The following is a 27,072-nucleotide window of genomic DNA, read 5'->3' as shown; positions in this document are numbered from 1 at the left end:
TTTCCCTCAGTCCTGTTAGAACATATTGATAATGGCTGCTTTGTAGTACTTCTGTTGTTGTTAAATCCAACATCTGGGTGCTCTCACACCCAGCTTTTGTGTAAATTGGTGTGTGTGTGTGTGTGTGTGTGTGTGTCTGTGGTTGGTCATGCATTCTTTTTTTTTTTTGGCTGCTTCAAAATTATTTTTGGAAAGCGGACTTTTTTGAAACTATGTATCTGTTTTTTTATTACTCAGAGATCTCTATTGATTAAGGGATTTTCTTTATATTGTACCATTTGTTTAAAAAAAAGAGTGGCATTCCGTACAATTAACCTCCACACTCAAAACGTGGTTTCTGAGAGAAATGCCAATTGTCATGTCCTTGAAATTGATTTTAAAAGTTAAGAATTCAGCTTTCTAATTGTAATTGGTATCCCTTCCAAGTGATATCCAACAGCCTGGTTTAACAAAAACCCCACGTAAACAAAATCTAAATAGAAGAGGGGGGGAATGAAATATGATCATTGTCTTGGGGGTGCACACACAGGTCAGAAAACACGTGATGATAAATGATTCCTGTTTGATTGTTCTCATTACTTTTAAGAAGAGAGCATGGAAATAAAACCTTTATTTTCAGTTATTACCCACCAAGAAATAAGACAAGGTTAGGTCCAGTTTTAGCTCTTGACACAAGGTGAACTAGGAGGCAAATTTACATCCGTCAGGTACAACTAATGGACCAACTTTTTCAAGTTCAGACGGCCTTGAAATCTTGCAGCCCATGGGATATCGCTCTGTTCTAGCCTACGGGGTATCTAGAAAGCCAGCAATGGCTGATGCTGAGCAGAGCTTGTGAATTGTTTTTAATAGGAGGTCAGCCCCTTTGGATAGAAAGTCTTTTTCTTCCAGAGCTGCTCTCCAAGTCCCGCTCCCCCCCACCCCTGCCGCCGGCCGGTTACTGAAGCCGACGAGTGCCGACCACAGGTGCGCGTGGATCCCCACGCAGCAGTAATGTGTCTGGTGCCTGCTGGATGGGAGGGCACCTGTGCCCAGGAGGCCACGCCAGGCCGCTCCGTGCCACAGACAGGCGTGCGTGCTGTTCGGTGTGAGATCGCCGAAGCCCTCCACGTGCTCTGATTAACACGTTTGTTTCCATCAGGCGTTCAAGACTCCATGCAGTTACGGTTTGTGTAGACTGAACGTTAACTCGTCATTTAGGAAGCTTAATTTTCATTTCCACGAAGTACTTTGTTAGGCGGCTGGGTGTGGGAAGTACAAATGCCCTCTTCCCCGCTCCAGATTCTCCTTGCTCTAAATAAGTAGTTACCACTGTCAGTTTACCGTTTGGTTTTCAAACAGATATTGTGAAGGACATAAGGTAGAAATTTCTAGGGATGGGAAATGATTAAAAATGCCACTTAAAATCAGTTCTGAGTGAGTTTATTATTATTAACTTTGGGTTGCAGAATGTGCCCAAGCAAAGAACACAAGCTCGCTTGTCCCAGTGGCTGTCTCGCCGCCGTCCTCGCTGGCTTTTGGCACATTGATTGGTCTGAAGTGTAAATGCTGGCGTGTGAAGACGTGGGTTGACTGAGGGTGTATGCTGGCCACACTCACAGGAATTGACAGGTCGCGTGCGGCTTACCCACCTCTTCCTGACAGTCTGTGGGTATTAAGTGCAGAGGTTTTATGGTGCTGGACTGAGTGTGCTGGTCCGGAGTCTCCGCAGTGCCCCCGACTTCCCTTCTCTGAGCATCTTGTAAACTTGATCCTCACACTCACTTGGTAAACAAATTGATTAGGGACACTGCCTTCTGTCACTGTTTCCTGGCCTCAGGACTCTTAATTAGCACGTCACTGCTGCGTTCCAAGGTTAAACGAGACAAAGAAGACTAAAGAGAGAAAGGAACACGTTGTTACCCCAAATGCAGCGTCTCAGCTTTTCAGAGAAACCTGAGGAGCCCCTGTGGGCGCTGCCCCATCAGCGGAGCCATCCCCTCCTGGCAGGGATCACAACTGGGTCACGACCCGACCCGGGGCAGAACAGGAGAGCTATTTAAATGACAGCAGCTCAGCCGACACCGAGATCCTTTGTTCTTCCACCCCCGTGGATACAGTGAACTTGCAGAGCTGACCTGAGGTGGCGAGGCCGAGACCCAGGTCTCCCAGGCAGCTCCCAGGTCACCATCTCTGGACGCCATGTGTCCAGAGACTGGCTTTTCCTTTGTTGTGCCCATTTTTCTACTTGGCTGTTTTTAGTTTTATGAAATTCATGTTGAAGGCTGGATTTTTTAAAGTTTTTATCTTAATTCCGGTGTAGTTAACACACAGTGTAATATTAGTTCCAGGTGTGCAATACAGTGACCTTGCACGTCCACACCACAGCCGGTGCCCTCACCACAAGTGTATCCTTTGTCCCCAACACTTGCTTCCCTCCCCCCGCCCCCCTCCCCTCTGGTGACCACCCGTGTGTTCTCTGGAGTTGAGAGTCTCTTTTTTGGTTTGTCTCTCTCTCTTTCTCCTTTGCTGGTTTGTTTCCCAAATTCCACATCTGAGTGAAATCATAAGTTGTCTTTCTCTCGCTGATTTCTTTCACTTAGGCATTATCCTCTTCAGCTCCATCCACATCGTTGTTAATTCTTTTTAATGGCCGAGTGACATTCAAGTGTGTGTGTGTGCATGTGTGTGTCATCAGGCGATGGACACTTGGGCTGCTTCCGTAGTTTTTCTGTTGTAGGTAATGCTGCTGTAAACATCCAGGTGCATGTATCCCTTTGAATTAGCATTTTTGCATTCTTTGGGCAAGAACCTAGTGCAGTTGCTGAATATCAGGTAGTTCTATTTTTAACTTTTTGAGGACCCTCAGTATTGTGGCTGCAGCAGGTTGCATTCCTACCAACAGTGCAAGACGGTTCTTTTCTCTCCACATCCTCGCTAACACTGGTTTCCTGTGTTGCTAATTTATTAGCCATTCTGACAGGTGTGAGGTGATCTCTCATTGTAGTTTTGATTTGCATTTCCCTGATGATGAGTGATGTCAAGCATCTTTTCATGTGTCTGTTGGCTGTCTGTACCTCATCTTTGGAAAATTCTCTATTCATGTCTTCTTATATTTTAATTGCTTTTTTGGATATCAGGTTTGAGAAGTTCTTTTTTTGTATGTATGTATGTATGTATTTATTTATTTATTGAGAGCGAGCGAGTGAGCAAGCTGAGGAGGGGCAGAGACAGAGAGAGGGAGAGAGAAATCCCAAGCAGGCTCTGCACTGTCAGCACAGGGCCTGATGCAGGGCTCAAACTCACTAACAGTGAGATAATGACCTGAGCCGACATCAAGACCTGGACACTTGACCGACTGAGCCACCCAGGCGCCCTTGATAAATTTTTTATGTAGGTTGGGTACTAACTCCTTTTTGGCTATATCATTTGCAAAGTTGCCTTGAGTTTTGTTGTTACCTTCACTGTGCAAAAGCTTTTTATTTTGATATAGTCCCGGTAGTTTACTTTTGCTTTTGTTTCCCTTGCCTACAGAGACGTGTCTCGTAAAGTTACCGTGGCCGTTGTCAAAGAGGTAGCTGCCTGTGTTCTTGTCTAGGATTTTGATAGTTTCCTGCCTCATATTTAGGACTTTCATTGATTTTGAATTTATTTTTGTGTATGGTGTTAAGAAAGTGGTCCAGTTCTTCATTCTTCTGCATGCCACCCTCCAGTTTTCCTAGCACCATTTGTTGAAGAGACCGTCTTTTTTTCCATCAAATTCTTTCCTGCTTTGTCGAAGATGAGTTGGCCATATAGTTGTGGGTCCATTTCTGGGTTTTCTATTCTGTTGTATTGATACACTTCCTATTTCTGTGCCAGTACCATACTGTTTCTATCACTATAGCTTTGTAATATAACTCGAAGTTGAATGGTGATGCCTCCAGCTTTACTTTTCTTTTTCAAGATTTCTTCAGCTATTTGGGGTCTTTTGTGGTTCCATACAAATTTTAGGATTGTTTGTTCTAGCTCTGTGAAGAATGCTGTTGGTATTTTGATAGGGATTGCATTAATTCTGTAGATTGTTTTGGGTAGTATTGACATTTTAACAATATGTGTCCTTCCTATCCATGAGCATGGGATGTCCTTGCATTTCTTTGTGTCTTCTTCAGTTTCTTTTATCAGTGTTTTATAGTTTCCAGAGTACAGATCTTTTACCTCTTTGGTTAGGTTTATTTCTGGGTATCTTATTATTTTTGGTGCATTTGTAAGTGGAATTATTTTCCTAATTTATGTTTTTGCTGCCTTATTATTGGTACATAGAAATGCAACAGATTTCTTTATGTTGATTTTGTATCCTGCCACTTTCCTGAATTTATTTTTATCAGTTGTAGCCATTTTTTGGTGGAGTCTTTCAGATTTTCTCCATAGAGTATCCTGTCATCTGCAAATAGTGAAAGTTTACTTCTTCCTTGTCAATCTGGATGCCTGTTATTTTTCTCTGTTGTCTGAGTGCCAGGCTGGGAGAGGTCACTGGATGTTATCATATATGCCAACCGTTCCTAGTGTTTTTCTTGTTCTTTATTTTTCCAGTTAAAAAAGACCTATAAAGTTACAAGTAAAAGAAGCAGTTCCCAACTCGTTCTCTCTCCACCATAATTTTTGCTCTTCAGAATTTATCACTTTTAATGTTTTAAGCTATCCCTCAAGACACCGGATTCCGCGCTTCCGAGTGCAGTGCTCACTCTGCAGTATATGGGCTAGGAGTTCTGTAGAGAGTGCATGCTGTGTGTGTGAACGGTCCCCTCCTTGTTCGGCCGATTTAGAGCGGAGCACTTGCAGGACGAGCTCCTCCGCAGCATGAGAGACGCTTTCCCCGGTCGGAGAGTGGCTCTTATTTCTTGTTGCGGTTTTTTGCTTTCACATGTCACCTGTGGCACAAAATTCTAGACGCAGTGATTGTCCCTTAGGACGTCTCCCTCCGGCCTCCACTGCTGCCCAGAGGCGTGCTGAAAACATGGGCTCTTGCCACGCTCCTGGAACCGGTCTTTCTCAGCAGGTGTAAACGTGCGTGCTGTCCTTTGTCCCCACGTGTGTGCGTGTGGGCTTGAGAAGAGGTTTTGTTCTGTGCCGGGGGCACTGCTGCGGCTGGCGTTCCCCACCATCGTCTTGTGTTTCCTCGTGAAACTCGCATCTGGACGCAACAGCGTTTACATTCGTTTTGTCCTAAACCTTTCTCTCTTGCATGTGGTTCTTCTCCCATTTGACTTCGTATCTCTTCAGTAATGTCTGGTCTCCTTTTCATGTCCTCATCTGCATTTTGACTTGCCCTGCCTGCCCACCCGCCCCAACCCCTGCCCTGCCTCCCCTGCTTTCCTGGTGAGCTGTGTTTACCTAAGGACCAGGAGGACAGGCCACGTGGAGGGCTCTGCCTGTCTTTCACTTCCTGGGCCGCCTGGGTGTCGCTGTGTGGGGGGCACCGCGTGCCCTCTTTCCTGCCCCTTCCCACAGGTGGGCGGGGCCGAGAGGGGTTGCTGCGATGGGAGCCTGTGCCAGTCTGCTTATCTGGCAGGAGTTCAGATGTGATACAAGGTGAGTTACTTCCTCTTCTGTGCAGCTAGGGTGGGGTCAGGTCATAATCCCCAGAGAGAACTGAGAAAACAGTGACTCAGTTACTTGCTGCCTTTGTGGCTCAGAGGAGGAACACCGACTTACCAGGTCTTAGGACGGCAGCTCAAGACACATACATTTTTGGTGGATTATACGTTCACTAGTGCTATAGGCTGTGTCTGTGTCCCCCTCGATTTCATTCGGTGAAACCTAAGCCCCAAGGTGACAGTTCAGAAGGGGGGGCTTTGTGAGGAGAGGAGGTCGTGAGGGTGCAGCCTCCGTGATGGGGTTAGGGTCCTTACAGAGGAGACCCCACGGCACTCCTGGCCCTTCCTCCTCCACACAGGGACACAGGGAAGACACTGTCTGTGCACCAGGAGGAGGTGGACCCTCACCTGACCCCAGATCTGCCCATCCGGCCTCCAGCACTGGGAGGATTAAGTGTTGGGTGAGCCGCTCCGTCTGTGGTCTGTTACAACTGCCCAAACTAAGACACTCAAAGGGTGAACAAGGAGTCTCTTTTTAATTTGCCAGCCAACCAGTTCTTTCCTTGCTGTGCTGTTGGCATAGAAGATACACGTCTAAAAGACAGGTGTAAACATCTAAAAACTTTAATACCCCATGCAGGGATGGCTCCATCAGGACATGTACGTGAACATGTACACTTAACTGTATAAAGACCAGACATGGCTGCACCTGCACGTACAGGGGCACCACCCGGTAGGGAGTGGGGACTGTTGGCATTCTGCCTTTGTGATTCGTGTGCACGTTGCTGGCAGTGTCATGGTCGCGCCCGTGGGCCCTTCTAGCTGGGTGCAGACGCACCCTGCTGTCTCACTGAGCCCTCTGCTGACGGGCATTGGGTTTGGACCCTGTTTGGGACTACAGAGTGTGTTTTCTTGTTCACTGGCCTCGTCCACACAAAGATCCGCTTTCCTCTGAATCCCAGGCTTCCCTTCCACCCATGTGAATGGTTCAGAGCTGGTGTGGATGCTCGGGGTCTGTGAAAGAAGAGACGTGCACACACGTCTAAGGGTCCGGAGTTCCTGTGTGTGTCCCGTCCGTGGGCACGGCCACGGGACTGTGCACCTCAGAGTGAGTGGCCGCGTGTGGCTCCTGCGCCCTGTGGTTACAAGTGCCTTTGACCCGCAGGCCCCCAGGGAGCACCTGTGCAGGACACGGTCGCTTACTGTGCTGGTCTCGGGACCGTGTGTGCCACTCACGCTTCACCCCAGCCTGACCGAGGGCCGTCAGCGGGCGCCCCTGGGGTCTCAGAAGGCCGGCTCTCCAGCAGGGCGGCCTGTGGCCCCTTGTTTCGGGCGGAGGGCCGGCCCATCTCACTCTTACCCACCTCAAGGACCCCGGTTAGCCACACGCCCTCAGTGGAGGGAGGGATGCTTGTCACCATTGCCTTTGCATCTGCGTGTACCCAAGATGTCTCTGTCATCCGGTCCTCCAGGTGGGACAGTGGGGACAAGCAGGGCTTGGGAACCAGGCTGCCCCTGTCGGCTTCACACTGGCTCAGTGCCTCCCTCTGCCAGGAAGGCCAGGTCTCTGACTCCCGCTGCTGTGGAGAGAAGCTCGGAGGCTGCGCCGGGGAGGCAGACCACGTCCCTCTAAGGTATTTTCAGCGTGCGCTTCCTGTGGGCTGCTGAGTGTCCTGGTCAGAATTGTCCCTGTGGCCCGACAGCTCTACAGAGCCGGGGATATGGATTCACAGTTTGACCTAGAGGCCTGAACTGGGTGGTGAAAGCATTTTCTCCGGGATTACCAGTGTGTCAGTAACCTCTGGGTGTGTAAACGTAAGATTATTGTGAGTTCTCAAGTTTAGAATGGTCTAGAAAAAGTCTCTGAAAATGACATCATAATTGGAACCCTTGGCCTGTCTGTGGCTCTCCATGTTCCTTGAGACACGGCAGCCTGTGCCCATTCCCGCGTGGGCCGCTCGTAGCTTGGGAGCGAGGCTGTAGAGCAGGTGTCGTCTCCACGGCTTTCAGGCAGAGTGAGCACACGCTGGCTGGTGCTGATGCCAAGGAGAGGCTCTGGGGAGGTTCCCGTGGCCCTGCCGCCAACACACACGCCGTCACCTCCCTTCCCTGGGTGCAGAGTGCGACCCGGGAGCCCCGCGTGCGATCCGCCGTGGCTGGGAACGTGGTTCTCCGGTTCTTCTGCGTCGACACCAGAAGATGCGTTTAGCGTGTGAGCGATTCTGGGCATCAGAGCACTCGTGGGTTCATGTACGTAAGTCACTCGCACCAGGTCACACACCGCACACCTGGTGACTTACACACTGACCTTGAACTCTCACCATATAATTACTGACAACAGTGATCTCCTAATACAATATTGGCATGCCTGACCCAACGATTTTTAACTTTCTCCCCTAAAAATCCCCTGTGAACTCAAATACCTTGAAAAAGTACACACATTTAGTTGCTTTTAAGTATTGGCATTACGCAGGACATGGACGGAACCAGTGCCCACAGATTACGTGGCACGTGTGGGACTTAACCAGTGTGTTGTATCGTATTCTTCTTTGGAGTCCCTGCATTAGTTCCTGTTTTTCAGAGGTATTTTGGTATAATATTCCCTTTGTCCTCTCCAATGAAATGGTGTGGCTCATCCGTCACCATTCAGGGCTTTGGTGTTTTGTTTTTTTTTTTTTTTAAGGTTTATTTATTTTGAGAGAGTGTTTGCACATCGAGCAGGGGAGGGACAGAGACAGAGAGAGAGAAAATCCCAAGCAGGCTCTGCACTGTCAGCACAGACCCTGACTCGGGGCTTCATGCCATGAACTGTGAGATAATGACCTGAGCTGAGATCAAGAGTCAGACACTTAGCTGACTGAACCCCCCAGATGCCCCCATCACCATTCAGTGTTGGTGTAGTTTTTCCTGTTGTGGTAAAATCTGTGTATTGGTACATTTTGGACCAAGAGTTGCAGCAGGCCCCTGGGGACAGTAGCCGCTGCTTTCTCAGTACCACGAACAGGTGCTTCTGGGGTTGCTCATGATGCCAGGAATTAAAGAGTTTGCCCTTGCTTCCTTGGGGTAAACTAAAGCACTTCAGCCTAGCATTTTATTGCCTGAGGAGCAACCGAAGACAATGCAGATGACTCTCTATTTGGTTTTCAAGTAATTTGGGGACATCTTGTTGGAGATAATGAAGTGTGAGACTGAAGTTTGAAGGATGGCATGGATAAGGGTCTGTATCCTGATCCAAGGAGGTGAAGTTTGCAGGTTCCCTTGTTTCATTTCTCATTTTATGGACGTGTCGCTGCAGACAGCACTGCTGAGCACCAGACGTGCAGCACGGCGGCTGGAATTCTGGGCACAGCGACATCGTGTCACCTACATGAGAAGGAAAGATGTTTTTTCTTTTCATAGAACTTTTAGGATGTATCACAGACTCGGCCGTGTCCCCATGTCGTACGTTGCACCTCCGTACTTCCTTATCTTCTAGCTGGGAGTTTGTACCACTTGATCCCTTCCTCCAATTCCGCACCCCCTCACTGTGCCTCCAGTATCCACAAATCTGTTCGCTTTTTTCTTGAGTTTGTTTTTAAGATGCCATTAACAAGTGAGATCCCAGTATTTGTGTTTCTCTGATTTCTCCGTTGGTACAATCCCTTCGAGGTCCATCCACGTTGTCACAAACAGCGGGACTTCCTTCTTGTTTTATGGCTGAATGCTATTCCCTTGTGTGTGTACTACGTTTCCTTCATGCGTCAGTGGAAACTCAGGCTATTTCCTTATCTTGGCTCTTGTGAATAATGCTCGTGCTGCTCTGAAAACGGGGTGCGGGTGCCCCTTCAGTGTCGGTTTTGCCTCCTTGGAGTGAAATGCTGGATCACATGGTACTTCCATTTTCAGTCGTTTGAGAAACCTCTACACAGTTTTCCACAGTGGCCGCACCCAGGTACCTTCCCACCAGTGGTTTCTCCCCATCCTCACCAGCACCTGCAGTTTCTAGTTTTTGAGTTCGGACATTGTGACAGAAGTGCCTCGTATCTCCCTGGTGAGGGGTGACGTGGGGCACCTTAGTGTGTACGTGGCCTTGGAAAGGTTCCTATTCAGATCTTTTCCCCATTTTAAAATAGGATTATTGTTTTGTTGTTATTAAGGTAGAGTTCTTTATATATTTTGGATATTACCACCTTATCAGCTACATGGTTTGCACATTTTTTCCTTATTCTGCAGGCTGGGGTGTTTGTTTGTTTGTTTTTTCATTTTGCTGGTCATTTGTCCTGTGCAGACTCTGGTTTGGTCCCAGTTGTGTAGTCTTGCTTTCATTGCTTGTGCCTTCCTTAGGTGTCACACTCAAAAGGCGTCACCACGACCCATGTCAAGGGGCTTTGTCCTGTTCTCTTCTAGGACTTCCATGATTTTCCAGTCTCTTTTTCTTTCCTTCAAAAATTTTTTAAATGTTTATTTTTGAGAGAGAGACACACACAGCGTGAGCAGGGGAAGGGCACAGAGAGAGGGAGACACAGAATCTGAAGCGGGCTCCAGGCTCTGAGTTGTCGGCACAGAGCCTGACGCGGGGCTCGAACCCATGAACCGTGATCATGAGCTGAGCTGAAGTTGGATGCTCAACCAGCTGGGCCACCCAGGTGCCCCGTATGGTTTTCCAGTCTTAAATTTAAGTCTTTAATGCATTTCTAGCTAATTTTTGTGAGTGCTACAAGACAGTGGGCCAGTTTTCCCGAAAACTTTTACTGAGGAAGCTTGTCTTTTCTACACTGAATGTTAATGGCTCTCATTAGGTACTGGGTGACTGTGTATAAGGGTGTATTTCTGGGCTGCTCGTTCTGTTCCCTGTGTGTCCTTGTGTCTTTGCCAGTGCCATGGGGTTTTATTATGCCAGCTTCGTAATCCAGGAGCGTGGGGCTTCCCACTTTTTCTTTCTTAGTGGTTTGGCTATCTGGGGTCTTTTGTGGTTCTGTACACACTTTTAGGATTGTCAAAAAAAAAATACCATTGGAATCGTTCAGGGATCACACTGAGTGTGTAGTCAGCTTTGGGAAGTATGGAGATTTGGGCAGTATCGCTGGAGTCCGTGAACAGAGGATACTCTCTCTCTCTTTCTGTCCTCTTCACTTTTCTTTCGCCAGTGTCTTGTTGTTTTCAGTGTAGAGCTCTTTCACCGGTTGATTAAATTTATTGTTAAGTAGTTTATTGTTTTTGATGCTGTTGTAAAGGGGAGCATTTTATTTCCTTTTTAGAAAATTCACTGTTAACATAAAGAAAGGTTACTGAATTCTGAATGTTCATTTGCACGCTGCAGATGCACTGAAGTCGTGGATTAGACCTGACAGTGGTTTGCTGGAGTCTGTGGGGTTTTCTGTATATAAAATCATGTATTCTGCAAACAGAGACAGTTCCACATAATCCTTTCCAGTTCTGACGCCCCTTCCTCCTTTTCCTTGTCCAGTTGCCCTAGCTAGGACATCCATTGCTAGGTTGAACAGGGGTGAGCATCCTTGTTTCGTTTTTGATCTGAGAGAAGCTTTCAGCCTTTCACCAGAGTGCGATGTTAGCTGTGGGCTTGTCATTTATTACCTTTACTCAGTTGTTCTGTTCCTTCTATACCGAATTTGTTGAGTTTTTAATCATGAGTGGGTGTTGCATTTTGTTACATACTTTTTTTGCATCTACTGAGGTAAGATTGTTTCCTTTGATTCTTTCATTTGTGAAGGACTGTGTTTATCAACTTGCATATTTGAACCATTCTCACATCCCAGGGATAAATCTCACTTGACCTCGGCGAGGGATTCTTACAACGTGCTGTGAAGCTGGGTCTGCTAGTATTTTATTGAGAATTTTTGCATCTATATTCATCAGGGGTACTGGCCCATTTTTTTTCTTTTTTTTTTTTTGCTTCAAGTGTCCTTTTCTGGCTTTGCTGTTAGGATAATGCGGGCCTTCCTTGTAAATGAGTTTGGGAGGGTTCCCTCCTCTTTTAGCTTTTGGAACAGTTTGAGAAGGATTAGTGTTAATTCTTTTAAAGTGTTCGGTAGAGTCACCAGTGAAGCCCACTGGTCCGGGGCTTTCCTTCCTTGGGAGACTTTTGATTACGGATTCAGTCTCCTTCGTAGTAATGGTTTGTGCAGATTTTCTATTTCTTCCTACTTCAGTCTTGGTAGGTTGTATGTTTCTAAGAATGTATCCATTTTTTCGAGGTCATCTAGTTTGCTGGTGTATGGTGTTCATAGCTTCTTACCATCCTGTGGTCATGAGCTATCAGCTGTCATGTCTTCTGTCTTTCACATAAAATTTTGTTCACGTGGCTCCTGTTTTCCTTGGTGAGTCTAGCTAAAGATTTGTCGGTTTTATGTTCTGTATTTCGCTTATTTCTCCTCTAATCTTTACCGTTTCCTTCATTCCGCCAGCTTTGGGCTCAGTTTGTTATTCCTTTTCTAGCACCTTGAGACACAGTGTTAGGTGGTTTACTCGCAGGCTTTCTTGTTTCTGTACGAGCTTCCTCTTAGCACAGCTTTTGCTACATCCCCCGGGTTTCTGTATGTTGTTTTCCATTTTTGTTTGTCTCAAGATTTTTGTTTAAATTTCTCCTTTGATCCGTTGGCTGTTCAGAAGAATGGTTTTTAATTTCCAGGTGTTCCTGAGTTTCTCGCTTTCCTCCTTTAATGATGTCTAGTTTTCTACCACTGTGGTCAGAGCTCAGTCTGTGGCACGGGCGTCAGGCCCACAGAGCCTAGTGCCCGGCCGGCCGTGGCTGCACACAGTTCCACCCGCCCCACCAAGTCACACGGGCACTCACTGCCGGCTCCTCTGCTTTGTGGGTCTGCTGCCATCTATCATCTGTCCGTGTAGTTCCATGTGACTTCTGCCTCTTCCAGTGTCACCTGTCCGTAGAGACCCCCATCCTCACTGCCTGAACCCAGGTCTTCAACAGATCTGTGAACTAACAAGGATTTGATGTCCCACAGAATGAGCCCACGAACTCTGACCTTCCTGGTAAAAGAAGCTTTTGGCTTCTGGGGAGGGTGAGGAACGGCCAGGGCACACGGTAGAAAGACTGAAAAGTTACAAATGGAAATTTATTAACATGCAGAAGTTGATACAGAGTCGACAGGGAAGCTAAGAACAGAGAGGACCCCGGGGCTGGACAGCACTGCTGCTGGCTCACGTCCCCCCGCCTGGTGACCGCAGCACGGGAGGACGTAGCCGTCTCCCCAGCTCATCTGCACACTCTGAAAAGGCCTCCTCATCGAGAACAGTTCTCCCATGGGGCGGCCCCGACCAGCTCGCACCCACATTTACACTCAGGATTGGGCTGGACCCTCTCGGGGCTGCTGGGCCATCGGGTCACCCAGCAGGTTCGTTAACGAGCCATTTTCTCTGTTCTCAGATACTGTCGGAAGCCGTGGCCATCATGCAGCCTCTTGGTCCAGTGTCCACAGTCACTTTATGTTACATATTTAACATGTCAAAGTATCCGAAAGCTAGGTCTGCCCCCTAGGAGTCCCCTCTGTTCCCCTCCACTCACAAACAAGAGAAATCCAGGCCCAGCTCGGTGAGTTCATGCACAAGGCACCTGCTCAGGGGACCTGCCTTTTCCTCCATTCCTTATTAACACAGACCTTTGAGTCTGAGGTGCCAGGCATTGACTGAGACACATCTGGACTGGGACAGACTCAGTAAAGTGACCTCCTCTCCAACCCCCTCCCCGCCCACCCCAGCCTGGTATGGCTGTCCCAACATAGGGCTGTTGGCCAGCCTGTTCCGGAGCATGGGGGAGTGACCCTGGCGGCCTGGACATGCTGGTGGCGGGTGCCATGTGTGTGACCTCTGTGGTCACCTACAGCCAGGGGGAACTGCCCGTGTGCAGACACGGCGGAGGAAGGCAGGCCATGCTGGTTTCTTTTCTAACTTCAAGCTCCATGGTTACTGTTTATTTACTACCTCAGATTTTATCTTTTTCTAACCTCTTACTAGGTTCAGGGAGCAAGTTTCCGAGGCTGGAAGGAAGTGACTTCTCTGTTTAATAAAGACGATGAACAGCACCTGCTTGAAAGATGTAAATCCCCCAAGTCCAAAGGGTAAGTGTCCGTGGGTTCAAGTGCTATGGTCTCCAGGGAGGCAGGTGCCGCGGGTGACGTTACCTCAAAACTGTGGTCCGTCCCTCCGACTCGCGGGCAGATAGGAGGGTTTCCTTCCCCGGGGAGTAGACAGAAGTGGGTTGTACTAGTTTTGACACTCAGGAGACAAAACGAGTAAAATGTTTTTCTGGGAGAAGGTCACAAGGGTGGCTAGAAGGACCTTTTGAGAGGTTATGGAAAAGTGGAAGAAGGCGTTTCCTCAGACGAGCTCTTGCACTCAGAATTGTAAGTGGAACGCGTTAGCCTTCCAGGGCCTGTAGCCATGGAGATATTCTAGCTTTAAAAAATCAAGGGAAAAAAGTTAAAAATGCAAAGGACTGGTGAACTGTAAAAGATTTTGGAAAATTGAATATATTTAAACTGACACATTGACGTTTACTGTACCTGAAATTCTAAAAAGTGTATTTAAACACGAAAATACCAAATTCAGCGACAGCTGAGTGGTATTGCCAACGGCACCGAGCCGGACCGCAGGCCAGGTGCTCGGTTGAGGCCCGAGGACGCCTGGGTGGCACCCTGGCCGTGACCTCTCCGCACGCTCCTGTGGCTGGACTGTGTGCACGGGCCCCTCAGTCCAGTCCGGCTGTGGGACCAGCCCGCAACGCACACATCCTGGTGCTCCGCGCCGCCCCCCCCCCCGCCCCCCCATCGCAGCGTCCCATCTTCACGGGGCATGGTTTCCACGAGTTCCCCACTCAGCGCTTCAGCCAAGCCTGCTAAGTGTGATAAGCCTTCTGAAGACCGATTTGATGAGAGGAATGTCCATCCCTGTGTTTCTGAATTTGACCCCGCGTTTCTTGTTGCACTCAAAACACTCGAGTGTCTCCCTGGGAGCCAGCTCTCTGCCTGTGTGCCGCCTGGCATGTCTTCTTAAAATACGGCCTTTGGTTTCTCTGACGTGTAGGGACCAAGTTTTCTTTTCTGACTTTCAAGTTTGACACTGCAGGTTTGTGTTCCCCTACTAAATGATTTAAAGTTTTCACCAAAGAATGTTCTGTGTATACAGCAGACCCTGCTTGAGGCCCTGAGGGCCGCGGCCACCGACACTTGCCCTCTTGTCTCCCGCAGAGCTAACTTACGGTTGAGGGAAGAGCTGAAGACAGAGAAGAAATCGGGATTTTGGGACAATTTGGGTTTAAAACAGAACATACAGTCGAAGAAGCCAGATGAGATCGAAGGCTGGGAGCCTCCCCGACTTGCTCTGGAGGACGTGAGCGCTGGGCCGGGCGACCCCGCGAGCAGCCACCCGTCCGGGCCGGGCTGGGAGGAGGGCGCTGGCGGCTGCAGCAAATACACCAGCCTGGCCAGCTCAGGGAACAGCTCGCGCTGGAGCCTCCGGTCGGCCGGGAAGCTGGTTGGCATCCGACGGCAGAGCCGAGGCCACCTGACCGACGACTGGGAGGAGCTGGAGTGACCTGCGGGCACGCCGCCCCCAGAGGGGCCCGCGCAGCCCCTCTGGTGGCGTGCGGGCTCTCGTCTGCTGATTCCCGGCGTGTCCGTTTGCGTCGGGGCGTCCGGGCCTTGCGTGTGGATGGCGGGGGCTCTCCTCTGCGTGCCCACATTTGGACTGTCCCCCTCCGCGGGCTTGGCGGGGGCCCCCAGAGGGTGCGTGTGCGTCCGAGGCGGCCCCACGACAGCCCCCACAGCTTGGCGTCCGGCCGCGGAGCCGCCTCGCGCGGTCTTCATCATGTCCCCCGCTCCCCGCATGTGGCATCCGTGCGCCTCTGTGACTCTCGAGACCGTAGCAGCCGCGCCGTCCTCCCGTCAGCAGGAGTCTGTCATCCGGGCGCCAGACCCGACCCGTCTTCCCGAGGTCACGTTCAGTTGCATTTAACCCGGTTAACCCACCAAGTTGAACTTCTTCTCATCTTAGATACCGGGAAAGCAGAGGCTACGTTTGGTCAAGCGTGAAATGCCACCACGTGCACACGTCTTCGTCTTGTGCCCTGGGAGGAGGGGGTCTCGTGTGCGTGCTGGGTGGTGGCTGTGGTCTCGACCCGCGTGCGCGCTGGCTGGTGACCAAGCGTGCCTGTCACTGGTCCTGAACTTCATGGCTTGATCTTCACGTTCTCTGATTGCAGGTTAAGGAACCATAAAGTGTGGATCCGTTCAGCCACTGAGTTTAGACACTCTTGTGTTTGGCAAATCCCGACTTGCTGATGGAGTTTAAACTGTATAAAACACTGCAAGTGCCTCTCTGTGATGTCCAGGTGTTGGGTGTTCGAAGGGAGGCCACACAGGTCTCCACAGCAGGTGGCACTCCAGTCTGTCTTAGGTAACGTGGTTTGAAAGAAAAGGCATAGGGGTTTTTTGGGTTAAAAACAAAAACCTCCAGTTACACTGTGCATACCTCTCGTGAAAAACACTGTCCTCCTCCGTGCTGCTCATTTAACCTTCTTGGGGGCCACCGCGCGGGCCTGACGGCAGGACTCCCAAGGGGGAACAGTGTCCGTCTGTCCTCTATCCATGTAGCTGTCTTTTTCCCGTCTTGTGCTAACTGAACAAGGAGCTTACCTGACCAAGTCTGGAAAGGGGGGCACGTTTTAGTGGTGTTTAGTCCAGTTTGTGTTAGAACCTTGAAATGCCGGGGGTTTCGCGTTGCAGGGAAAGCCTTGTTTCCTCAGGTAAATGGGTCGGTAGCTAGGCCGCCACCCCGCGTCCCCTCCAGCTATGCCCACGGTGGCGGGTTTATGCAAGGATTCTGCAGCGGGAGCCAGAGGCCCGGGGAAATAAACACTGTGTCCGAGGCTCTGCGAAGCTGCCTCGTTTTGGGGGGGGGGGGGGGGGGGGGGCCGGCCGGCAGGTGTGAGTCGCACCCTGTGGGCCGCTGCAGAGTCATGTGGGGATGCTAAGTGCCTGTCACTCACCGCTGTGGAAGTCTGTGACGTGGGGTTGGCAACCTACGCCTTCATAATACTGTTTCTCAAATCTGAAGACAAAGCCAGATGGGAAGTGGAGCGTGCACTGTAAATCATTTTTCCTGTCTGCAAAGATTAACGTAAAAATAAACTCTTCTGTTGCATCTGATTACATGAAAATAAGTATGTTTGTGGTTTTTAATGTATTTATTGATGTGCTTTGGGAGAAAAGTATTTTTCCTTGATAAGAATTTACCAAAGCAACTTTGTGTGGTTCACAGGTTAAAGAGAATTGGTTTTGACGTGGGGTTTTGTTTGCAGCCTGTGAACACACACCTTCACTGTGTAAAGCGGTCTGTGCTCCTCCTACTGTTGCTGGTTTTTTTTAAGGAAAGTGAGTGGCTTCAAAGAAAGTTAGAATTCATTCTTAATGCTGAGGTTTTTAAAAAAAATCAATTTCCTCTTTCATTATTAGTTTGCATGACTATTGGCATCTACTCCAAGGTAAATGCTCCGGTGACTTTAACCACTATAAAGCTAATGGCACTTTTCTTGATACCTTAAACCTCATTTTAAAATGCAAACAGTACGTGTAGACTTTTTCATAAATAAATGCCAATTTCAACCTAAGTTTCCAAGATGTATCTTTTGCATATCTGCCTTTTTCCGCCCTCAGTCTGTCAGGAGCCAGGTCGCAGCACCTGTGCGTGGGGGAGGGCTGTGCGTGCTCTGGGGCTTAAAGATAAAAGCGTCGTAATAAGCAGGCTTTCCCTTCATGTAGCTAAGCATCAGGAACACATCCGCAACAGTTTTACTTAATCACCGAAGTGTTTTTCAGAGAGAGTGGGGTGCGGGGTGGGGGGGGCCAGAGAAAGAGGGAGACACAGAATCTGAAGCAGGTTCCAGACTGAGCTGTCAGCACAGAGCCTGATATGGGGCTCAAACCCACGAACCGTGAGATCATGCCCTGAGTGGGACACTCAGCTGACTGAGCCACCCAGGTGCCCCAGCACCTTTATCTTTTAAAAAGATGACCATCCATCCCTTAGACATAAGTCTTTGAGAAGGTGGCCCGTGTCAGAGGAGACAGGTACGTACCTCAAGAGCTGGGGAAGCACGCGGACGGACATCCGTGGGTCTCAGGGAGCAGGCACTTTCGGGGAGGCACGGGGGGTGGTGGGGGGCACTGATTTCCTTCCCTATCCATGGGTGCCTGAGTGGCGGTTTCCCTTCCTTGTCTCAGTGGAGAGCCAGTCCCATCGCCCTGGTCGTCCACACCCTGCCTCACCCGTGGGGCCACGCCCCGGCTGCCCCCCAAACCTGCCTGCAGTGCGGGGGTCCCCGTGCATCCTGGGAGCTTCCTCTGCCCGCTCTCTGCTCCTGCTTACTCCTGGTCTCCTGGTTTCTCTGCTTATTCCTCAGCGGCTCTTCCTTTGCCTGTATAGAAGACCAGCAGGTGGCGCACTATTCAGTAAGCCACGAAGACTAATTGGCTAAGACCGCTTTTCCAATGATGGGATACTTTTCAATAAAGGTTCCCCACCGTCCCCCAGGTGAGGAGCTGAACCCCGGGGTGGGTTCTGTTGCAAAAGCAGTGCAAACCTCTGACGAGGTGGCGTCAGACATTCCCTGAGCGATTCAGTGTGCTCCTAGGGGCCGGGGAGCTGTCCCCGTCCACGCGTGGGTGGGCTGGCCGTGGAGGACACGTCTGCTGTCAGGCTGGCCGTGGGCAGGTCCTTGCTGGTTCTAGACGTCGGTTCCCTGGAGCTGGGCTCCCACGGGATCCATTCACGGGCCCAGCCTGGGCCGCACTGAGGCACTGTATCCTCAGTACAAGGGGTTCACAGGGGCTCCCACCTGGCCACGGCTCAGGTCCCAGGAGGGCTGGTCACAAGATGCTGGGCTCCCGGCCCAGGTAATTTATAAATTAGGCACAGTGATGATCACAACAACATGCTGTGGGAGGAGTCACGGGAGTGTCGTCTTTCTCAAAACACCCCCACTGTGCTGTGCTGACCCTTCTGTGATGACCAGACAGGGCAGTCGCAGTGAGGGCAGTGACGTGGCCTCAGGCCACTAATGGCCATCTGGTTGGGAGAACACAGGAGTGAAACTGTCATTTCTTTGCTCCTGGGAGTGTGGCTGCAGAGGCTATGACCCTGGGGTGACCGCAGGGCCGGCTTGGATACCGACTTCCATCGAGGGTCCTTTTAGTAACTGCCGTCAGGTGCCTGTGCCATCGGAGCCCCTCGGTGGGTGTCGGGAGCGCCTGGGCATCCCGGTGTCCCTCTACAGGGCACTTGGCAGGCCCTCCTAAATCCTCAGAGCTCCCCTACCTCCTCACCTCGTGCTGGCAGCTCCACTGTGCTTTGGTCGCACCAGGCTGGCCCTGGGAGCACAGGCTCTGGTTCCAGCATTGTGGTGGCGGCAGCAGCAGCAAGGCCTTCCTCCGGCACGTTGTGTCCAGATCAGGGTCTGCACCACGTGCGGGTGGAACAAAGTCACCGTGCGCACAAGTGGCTGTGACCAGCCAGCTGCCCAGGCCCAGGGGTTGAAGCAGTGACGTGTGCGCTTGTATCTAGAGGTGAAAATATAGGCTCGTCAGGTGCGTCATCTGCCAGTAAGACTTTCAGTTCAAACCCTTTCTCTTCCGAGTATTCTTTGACTTTCTCAATAAAGCATTGGTGGCACCCTTCTGTAAGACGGTTGTCACCCACACAGCCTGGTTATGTCCTTGGTTTTGAAGGCCTGCCCTACACCATCCGCCCCACTGTGAACGCAATTCCATGCACATCTCCCTCCGGGGGAGCCGGGCTCCACCACAGCCGAGGACCTGCTGGGACGGAATCCGTTCTCCTCAACGGGCACCTTTGGCTCTGCTGCAAGCCTCCCCCACCTCCTGGCCTCTCACCCACGGTCTCTGATTGAACCAGCACCACGTTCCTCCTCCACGGATCGAAGGCCGTTCATGCAGCGATCTCGGGGACTTCCACCCTGGGCTCTTCCCTTTTCATGTAAAAAGGAAGCACTTTCTGTGACAGGCCATCTGACAGCCCAGCCAGCTACCAAGTCACTTTTCAACATTTAGAGAGCGATTCATTTAAGCATTTAGATGTAAACTACAGACATCATGACATTTCAACCCTAAGTGCTGTCAGTATACACATCTAAAAATGATATTCCCCTGAACCACCACTGTGTCACAGGCACAACTAACAAAATTATTCAAGTAGTTTTCCATGTGGCTGAAAAATGTCTTTTTAGCTTCTTTTTCCTCAAAACCAGGATATGGTATATGAATCGTATCTGGCTTGGTAAAAACTCATAAATGTTAGACATGGTAAGTTAGGGTTAAGTTTCCCCAAGCAGTGGGGGCAGGTCTGCCATGCTGGAGGCTGTGTCCCTTTCCACCATCCTGGGTGGGCGCCATCATCAGGACGTACCCACGCAGGGGTCGGACACTCCGAGTCGTTCTCTGGTGTCGGCCAGGCTGCCTCCCACCTGTAGTCTGGTGGCGGGTCTCCAGAGGCTCCGATCATGTCGCCAGGCCCTTATAACCTCCGTCTGTTGGCCCGGATTCTCATGTCCACCTCGGTAGCAGCCGTGCTGCGCAACAAGGATGTCCATTTGGATGGATAAATGTAGGCAATTAGAAATGGTCTTAACATGGTTTTCCAGAATTGCAGAGGAGATATTTTCATTTGGTGATAAAGGCTGTGTATAATTTTAGCTTTCCGAACAACTCGTTATTACTGATCTCTTTGGGATTACTTCTATTGACTGTGATTTCCTTACTAAGTCAAGATCCGTGTTAGAGTTTTAGGAAAATATTTACAGGATTTTAAAAAGTGCAAAGTTTAACTATTTTCAAGAAAGCTGAACAAGTCTGGAAGTGGAAGGGGAATACCATTCACTCCAATGGAGTTTGGAGAAGTGGGTTCCCCCAACCCCCCAATCACTAGAATTTCAGAATTCTCCTCCCTGGAGACTTCAGAACTGGTCAGTAGGGTAAATGGAGAGACACCAAGAATTTCTGTTCTGAAAGAAGTCTCCAAGCTCAACACGTGGAAGCACATGAAGCCAACTTTCCCAGGAACCAGAGGAGAAACCATCCCTCTGGAGACACTCAACTCTGGATGCTCCAGGAGGGCACCACATCCTCCTCTCTCCCTCACTTTATGTTTGGGAGCTTATGTGTCTTCAAAAGTAACATAAAAATATTGGGAAAATGTATCCAAATATGAATAATTACCTCAAGTAGAATTATGGGTAGCATTTAAAATTTTCTGTGGATTGGCTTTTTAAGAAAGCTTTTTACAGTGGACACATACTACTTTTCGAAATACCTGTTACCTGTTTTTTTTATTGCAAAAGTAAAATGGAAAATATCAAACGTACTTTTCTATAAGTAATGGGTTGGCAAACTACTGCCTACTAGCTAAATTTGGCCCACCACCTGTTTTTCCATGGCCCACAGGAATTATTTTTACATTTTTAAATGGTGAAAACTCTTAAAAGAATCCTATATCACAACACACGGGAAGTCTATGAAATGCATGTTTCTGTGTCCACAAAGTCTGGCACGTGGCACAGTCACTCGTGGGGAGGCTGCCTGCATCGCGGTGTCGCAGCCAAGCCCTTGGGGGTAAGGCAGCATGTAGCCCACAAAGCCCAGAATGTCTACACAAGTCTGCTAAGCCTGGGTATAAAGTCATGTGTGTACCCACCCATCTGGCCAGTGATGACCCCATTTTGTTTTATCGAGGTGCCCCTGACTGACCAAAGACATTAAAGTCAATCACAGACATCCTATAATTTTATCATCTTCATGTTGTTTAAATAAAGAAAACAGTTGAGAATTCATCAAGAAGATCGATAATCACACCTGCAGCCAACAGTGATAGAACTGAAGGAAGAAATTGGAAACTCCAGGGTACAGTGCAAAAAACATCAATCCCTCCACTTTCAGTAAGGGATAAAATCCACTGAGTGGTAAAACAATTTACCATACACGTTAACAGAAGGGAAAAACATGATCATTTCAACCAATGGAGAAAAGCCACTTGGTTAAAAAAAAAAAAAAAAAAATACTCAACTAAGATAGGATTCTGCCTGATCTTACAAAGGGACATAAAAAAAGCCCACAACTAACATCCTCCTTATTGACAAAAGACCAAGAGCTTTTCCTCTAAGATCCAGAGTGAGACAAGGACCCTCTCTCACCACTCCTTCTCCACATAGCACTGGAAGTCTTTGCCACAGCACTTAGACAAGAAATAAAAGGCATCCTAATTGGAGGAAGACACAAAATTATGTTTATAGATAACATGATCTTATTTGTAGAAAACCCTAAAGATTCTTCCAAGACAAAAAAAAAAAAAAAAAAAGAAAAAATGAAGAAAACCAAAAACCACCAGAAAGTGTAATAAACAAGCTCAGGAAAGTTGAAGGATAAAAAATCAGTATCAAAACAACAGATGCATCCATTTATACACGCTAACAATGAGAAATCACAAAAGGCAATTAAGAAATTTTCATTTATAAAAGCAACAAAGAATAAAATACTTAAGAATAAACGCAATGGCAGAGGCTAAGTATTGTACACCGAAAACTACAAAACGTGGCTTAAAGAAACTAGAGGAGACACAGATACATAGACCCCCCGTGCCTGTGGGTGTAAGACTTCATATTAAGACGGTAGCACCACCAGACTGATCTATAGATTAAATGCAATCTCATCAAAATCCCATGGCATTTTTTTGCAGAAACAAAAAAGATGGTAAAATTTACATAGAATCTCAAGGGATCCCAAGTAGCCAAAACAATTCTGAAAAAGAACAAAGTTGGAGGACACACACATCCTGATTTCAAAACGCACTATGAAAGGGCACCTGGGTGGCTCAGTTGGTTGAGTGTCCAACTCTTGATTTCAGCTCAGGTTATGATTCCAGGATCTTGGGTCGTGGGATTGGGCCTCATGTCAGGCTCTGGGCTGAGCACGGAGCCTGCTTGGGATTCTTCCCTCCCTCTTGGGAGGGAGAGAGTGGGAGAGAGAGGGGCTCCCTCTGCCCCTCCCCTACTTGTGTGCACTCTCTCTCTGTAAAATGCTACAGTAATGAAAATAGTTTGGTCCTGGCATAAGAACACATGTAGACCAATAGAGACCAATGAGTAGAACAGAGAGCCTGGGAAGAAACCCTCACACCATGATTTTAGACAAGGGTGCCAACACCATACAGGGACAGAAAGGGCAGTGTTTTCAACAAATGGTGCTTGGAAAACCGGATGTCCACACATGAAAGAATGAAGTCAGGCTCTTACCTTCCACCATACCTTTCACCAAATGCCTAAACACAAAAGCTAAATAAAACTAAAAGCCTTTGGGGGCGCCTGGGTGGCGCAGTCGGTTGAGCATCCGACTTCAGCCAGGTCACGATCTCGCGGTCCGTGAGTTCGAGCCCCGCGTCAGGCTCTGGGCTGATGGCTCAGAGCCTGGAGCCTGTTTCCGATTCTGTGTCTCCCTCTCTCTCTGCCCCTCCCCCGTTCATGCTCTGTCTCTCTCTGTCCCCCAAAAAATAAATAAACGCTAAAAAAAAAAAAAAAAAAAAAAAACTAAAAGCCTTGGGCAAAAGCAGGGAGAGAATTTCATGACCTTGGATTTGTCAGTGATCTCTACAGAGATGAAAAGGTCAGCCAACAACAGGAGAAAGAGAGAAATGGGCTCCATTAAATTGCCAAGTGTAAGCATCAGAGACATAACCATGAGAAGACAACCCGCACAGTGGGGCAGGATCTTCAAGTCACATACCTGTAAGGAATATCCGGAATATAGGTAGAACTCCTGCAACTAGACGAAAACACAACTTCACTAAAACGTGGGCAGAGGACTTGAATAGACCTCTCTCCAGACACAACACACACATGCCAGCGGACACATGGAAAGATGCTCAACGTCACTCTTCATCAGGGACATGCGAATCCAAACCACCAAGACGCCTCATGCCCGTTAGGGTGGTTACTGTACAGGAACGAACAACAACCTCAGAAGGTGACAAGTGTGGGAAGAATATGGAGAAGCCGGACCGCTTTGACATTGTTGGCAGGGTATGAAATGGTACAGTGTCTGGGGAACACGGTACAGCACTTCCTCAAAACAGGATTAACACAATTAGCAACTGATCCAGCAGTTCTGTTTCTGGGTATTTATCCAAAGGAGTCAAAATAGAATCTTAAACTTTTTTTTAATATTACATATTTTTGACAGAGACACAGGATGAGCAGGGGAGGGGCAGAGAAAGAGGAAGACACAAAATCCGAAGCAGGAACCAGGCTCTGAGCTGTCAGCACAGAGCCCGACGTGGGGCTTGAACCCACAAACTGAGATCATGACCTGAGCAGAAGTCGGACGCTCAACTGAGCCACCCAGGCACCCCGTTCTTTTTCTTTTTTTTTTTAATTTACATCCAAATTAGATAGCATATAGTGCAACAATGATTTCAGGAGATTTTTAGTGCCCCTTACCCATTTAGTCTAGCCCCGCTCCCACAATCCCTCCAGTAATCCTGTTTTTCATATTTAGGAGTCTCTTCTGTTTTGTCCCCCTTCCTGTTTTTATATTATTTTTGTTTCCCTTCCCTTATGTTCATCTGTTTTGTCTCTTAAAGTCCTCATATGAGTGAAGTCATATGATTTTTGTCTTTCTCTAATTTCACTTAGCATAATACCCTCAAGTTCCATCCACGTAGTTGCAAATGGCAAGATTTCATTCTTTTTAATTGCTGAGTAATACTCCACTGTATGTATGTATGTGTGTGTGTGTCTATACATATATATATATATAGACACACACACACATACATACACACACATATATATATATCACACATCTTCTTTATCCATTCATCCATCAGTGGATGTTTGGGCTCCTTCCATACTTTGGCTGTTGTTGATAGTGCTGCTATAAACATTAGGGTGAATGTGTCCCTTCGAAACAGCACACCTGTATCCCTTGGATAAATGCCTAGTAGTGCAATTGCTGGGCCGTAGGGTAGTTCTATTTTTAGTTTTTTGAGGAACCTCCACACTATTTTCCAGAGTGGCTGCACCAGCTCGCATTCCCACCAGCAGCGCAAGAGAGATTCCCTTTCTCCGCATCCTCGCCCATATCTGTTGTGCCTGAGTTGTTAATGTTGGCCATTCTGACAGGTGTCAGATGGTATCTCCTTGTGGTTTTGATTTGTATTTCCCTGATGACAAGTCATGCTGAGCATTTTTTCATGTGTTGGTTGGCCCTCTGGATGTCTTCTTTGGAGAGGTGTCTATTCATGTCTTTTGCCCATTTCTTCCTTGGATTATTTGTTCTCTGGATGCTGAGTTTGAGAAGTTCTTTGTAGATTTTGGATACTAACCCTTTATCTGATATGTCGTTTGCAAATACTCTTCCCATTCTGTCAGTTGCCTTTTAGTTTTGCTGATTGTTTCCTTCGCTGTGCAGAAGCTTTTTATTTTGATGAGGTCCCAGTAGTTCATTTTTGCTTTTGTTTCCCTTGCCTCTGGAGACGTGTTGAGTAAGGAGTTGCTGTGGCCAAGATCAAAGAGGTTTTTGCCTGCTTTCTCCTCAAGGATTTTGATGGCTTCCTGTCAGACATTGAGGTCTTCCATCCACTTTGAGTTTATTCTTGTGTATGGTGTAAGGAAGTGGTCCAGGTTCATTCTTCTGCATGTCGCTGTCCAGTTTTCCCAGCACCACTTGCTGAAGAGACGGTCTTCATTCCATGGAATATTCTTTCCTGCTTTGTCAAAGATGAGTTGGCATACGTTTGTGGGTCCATTTCTGGGTTCTCTATTCTGTTCCATTGATCTGAGTGTCTGTTCTTGTGCCAGTCCCATACTGTCTTGATGATGACGGCTTTGTAGTATAGCTTGAAGTCTGGGATTGTGATGCCTCCTGCTTTGGTTTTCTTTTTCAAGATTGCTTTGGCTAGTCGGGGGCTTTTCTGGTTCCATACAAATTTTAGGATTATTTGTTCTAGCTCTGTGAAGAATGCTGGTGTTACTTTGATGGGATTGCACTGAATATGTAGATTGCTTTGGGTAGTATCGACCCTTTAACAGTATTTGGTCTTCCTATCCAGGAGCATGGAATCTTTTTCCATTTTTTTGTGTCTTCAATTTCTTTCATAAGCTTTCTATAGTTTTCAGCGTATGGACTTTTCACCTCTTTGGTTGGATTTATTCCTAGGCATTTTATGGTTTTTTGTGCAACTGTAAATGGGATTGATTCCTTGATTTCTCTGTCACTCCATTGTTGGTGTATAGGAATGCAACTGATTTCTGTGCATTGATTTTATATCCTGCAACTTTGCTGAATTCATGAATCAATTTTAGCAGTTTTTTGGTGGAATCTTTTGGGTTTTCCATATACAGTATCATGTCATCTGCAAAGAGTGAAAGTTTGACCTCCTCCTGGCCAATCTGGATGCCCAGGCGCCCCATTCTTGAGAACATATTTACACACCCATGTTCACAGCAGTCAAAAAGTGGAAGCCACCAAGTGTCTGTCCACAGATGAACAAAACAAAACAACAGGATATTATTTAGCCTTAAAGAGTCAGGACACTCTCACACCTACTACAACACAGATGGATCTTGAGGACATTATTTTAAGTGAAAAAGGCAGTCACAAAGGGACAGATGCTGTGTGAATCCAGGTATTGTATGTATCCAGGGAAGGTCATCCACGGACACAGTAGATGGCAGTGCCAGGGGCTTGGGACCAGAAGTCAGCGTTTAATGGGGACAGAGTTTCAGTCTGGGAAGGTGGAAAGTTCTGGAAGGGGACAGTGGTGGGGGCTGTTCAATCTGAATGTACTTAATGCCCCTGGACACTTACCAGTGGTTAAGATTATGAATTTTGTGTGTATTTTACCATAATTAAAGTTTTAAAAATGACACTGGAGGGGCGCCTGGATGGCGCAGTCGGTTAAGCGTCCGACTTCAGCCAGGTCACGATCTCGCGGTCCATGAGTTCGAGCCCCACGTCAGGCTCTGGGCTGATGGCTCGGAGCCTGGAGCCTGTTTCCGATTCTGTGTCTCCTTCTCTCTCTGCCCCTCCCCCGTTCATGCTCTGTCTCTCTCTGTCCCAAAAATAAATAAACGTTGAAAAAAAAAAAAAAATAAAAATGACACTGGAGTTTTCTGCATAAAGAGTAGAAAGGTGGTTATATTTACCTGCGCAAATTCCTCAAAATGACTACCAAATAAAAGTGATTTTTTTCTATTCCAAAAAAACAAACCACAACGTGACGTGGCAGGTCGTATCCTAAACAGAAGAGCAGTGTCGGTCGGAGGAGTCCAGGTGCCTGGAGAGCTGCCTCCTGGCTCCTCTCTGGCTGAGGGCCACAAGCCCAGTTCTTGGCTGCATAACTTGCTGCAGGCCTGACCCTGGGTGAGAGGACAGGACAGCGAGGGACACACGGCGGGTCACCCACCTCTTCCAGCGTGGGTGGTCTGTGGGACAACACC

General features: G+C 48.2%; 1 protein-coding gene and 2 long non-coding RNA genes across 4 annotated transcripts in view; 1 reads left to right on the top strand and 2 right to left on the bottom strand.

The window, feature by feature from the left end:
• Positions 1 to 17,178, top strand: part of TDRP (testis development related protein) — a 40,588-nt gene extending 23,410 nt beyond the window's left edge. For both annotated transcript variants that reach the window (XM_086703038.1, XM_086703039.1), the window contains 2 exons: positions 13,527 to 13,630; positions 14,759 to 17,178. In XM_086703038.1, the coding sequence (XP_086559164.1) occupies positions 13,527 to 13,630; positions 14,759 to 15,104 (450 nt within the window). In that variant the 3' untranslated portion in view covers positions 15,105 to 17,178. The remainder of the gene's footprint in view (positions 1 to 13,526; positions 13,631 to 14,758) is intronic.
• Positions 9,775 to 14,143, bottom strand: LOC147581411 (uncharacterized). Its single transcript, XR_015249891.1, has 2 exons — positions 13,334 to 14,143; positions 9,775 to 11,362 (listed from the first exon to the last, which is right to left on the bottom strand). It is a non-coding gene; the product is annotated as an uncharacterized LOC147581411 (long non-coding RNA).
• A 4,168-nt stretch (positions 17,179 to 21,346) lies between the features above and the next one.
• Positions 21,347 to 26,502, bottom strand: LOC147581410 (uncharacterized). Its single transcript, XR_015249889.1, has 2 exons — positions 23,169 to 26,502; positions 21,347 to 22,926 (listed from the first exon to the last, which is right to left on the bottom strand). It is a non-coding gene; the product is annotated as an uncharacterized LOC147581410 (long non-coding RNA).
• Between the last annotated feature and the right edge of the window lie 570 nt (positions 26,503 to 27,072).

This window comes from Puma concolor, chromosome B1, assembly GCF_028749965.1.
Source record: "Puma concolor isolate L17-30 chromosome B1, mPumCon1.1.hap2, whole genome shotgun sequence".
Classification (NCBI taxonomy): domain Eukaryota; kingdom Metazoa; phylum Chordata; class Mammalia; order Carnivora; family Felidae; genus Puma; species Puma concolor.
Note: the sequence above shows the minus strand (reverse complement) of the source record. Positions and strands in the feature narration are given on the sequence as shown.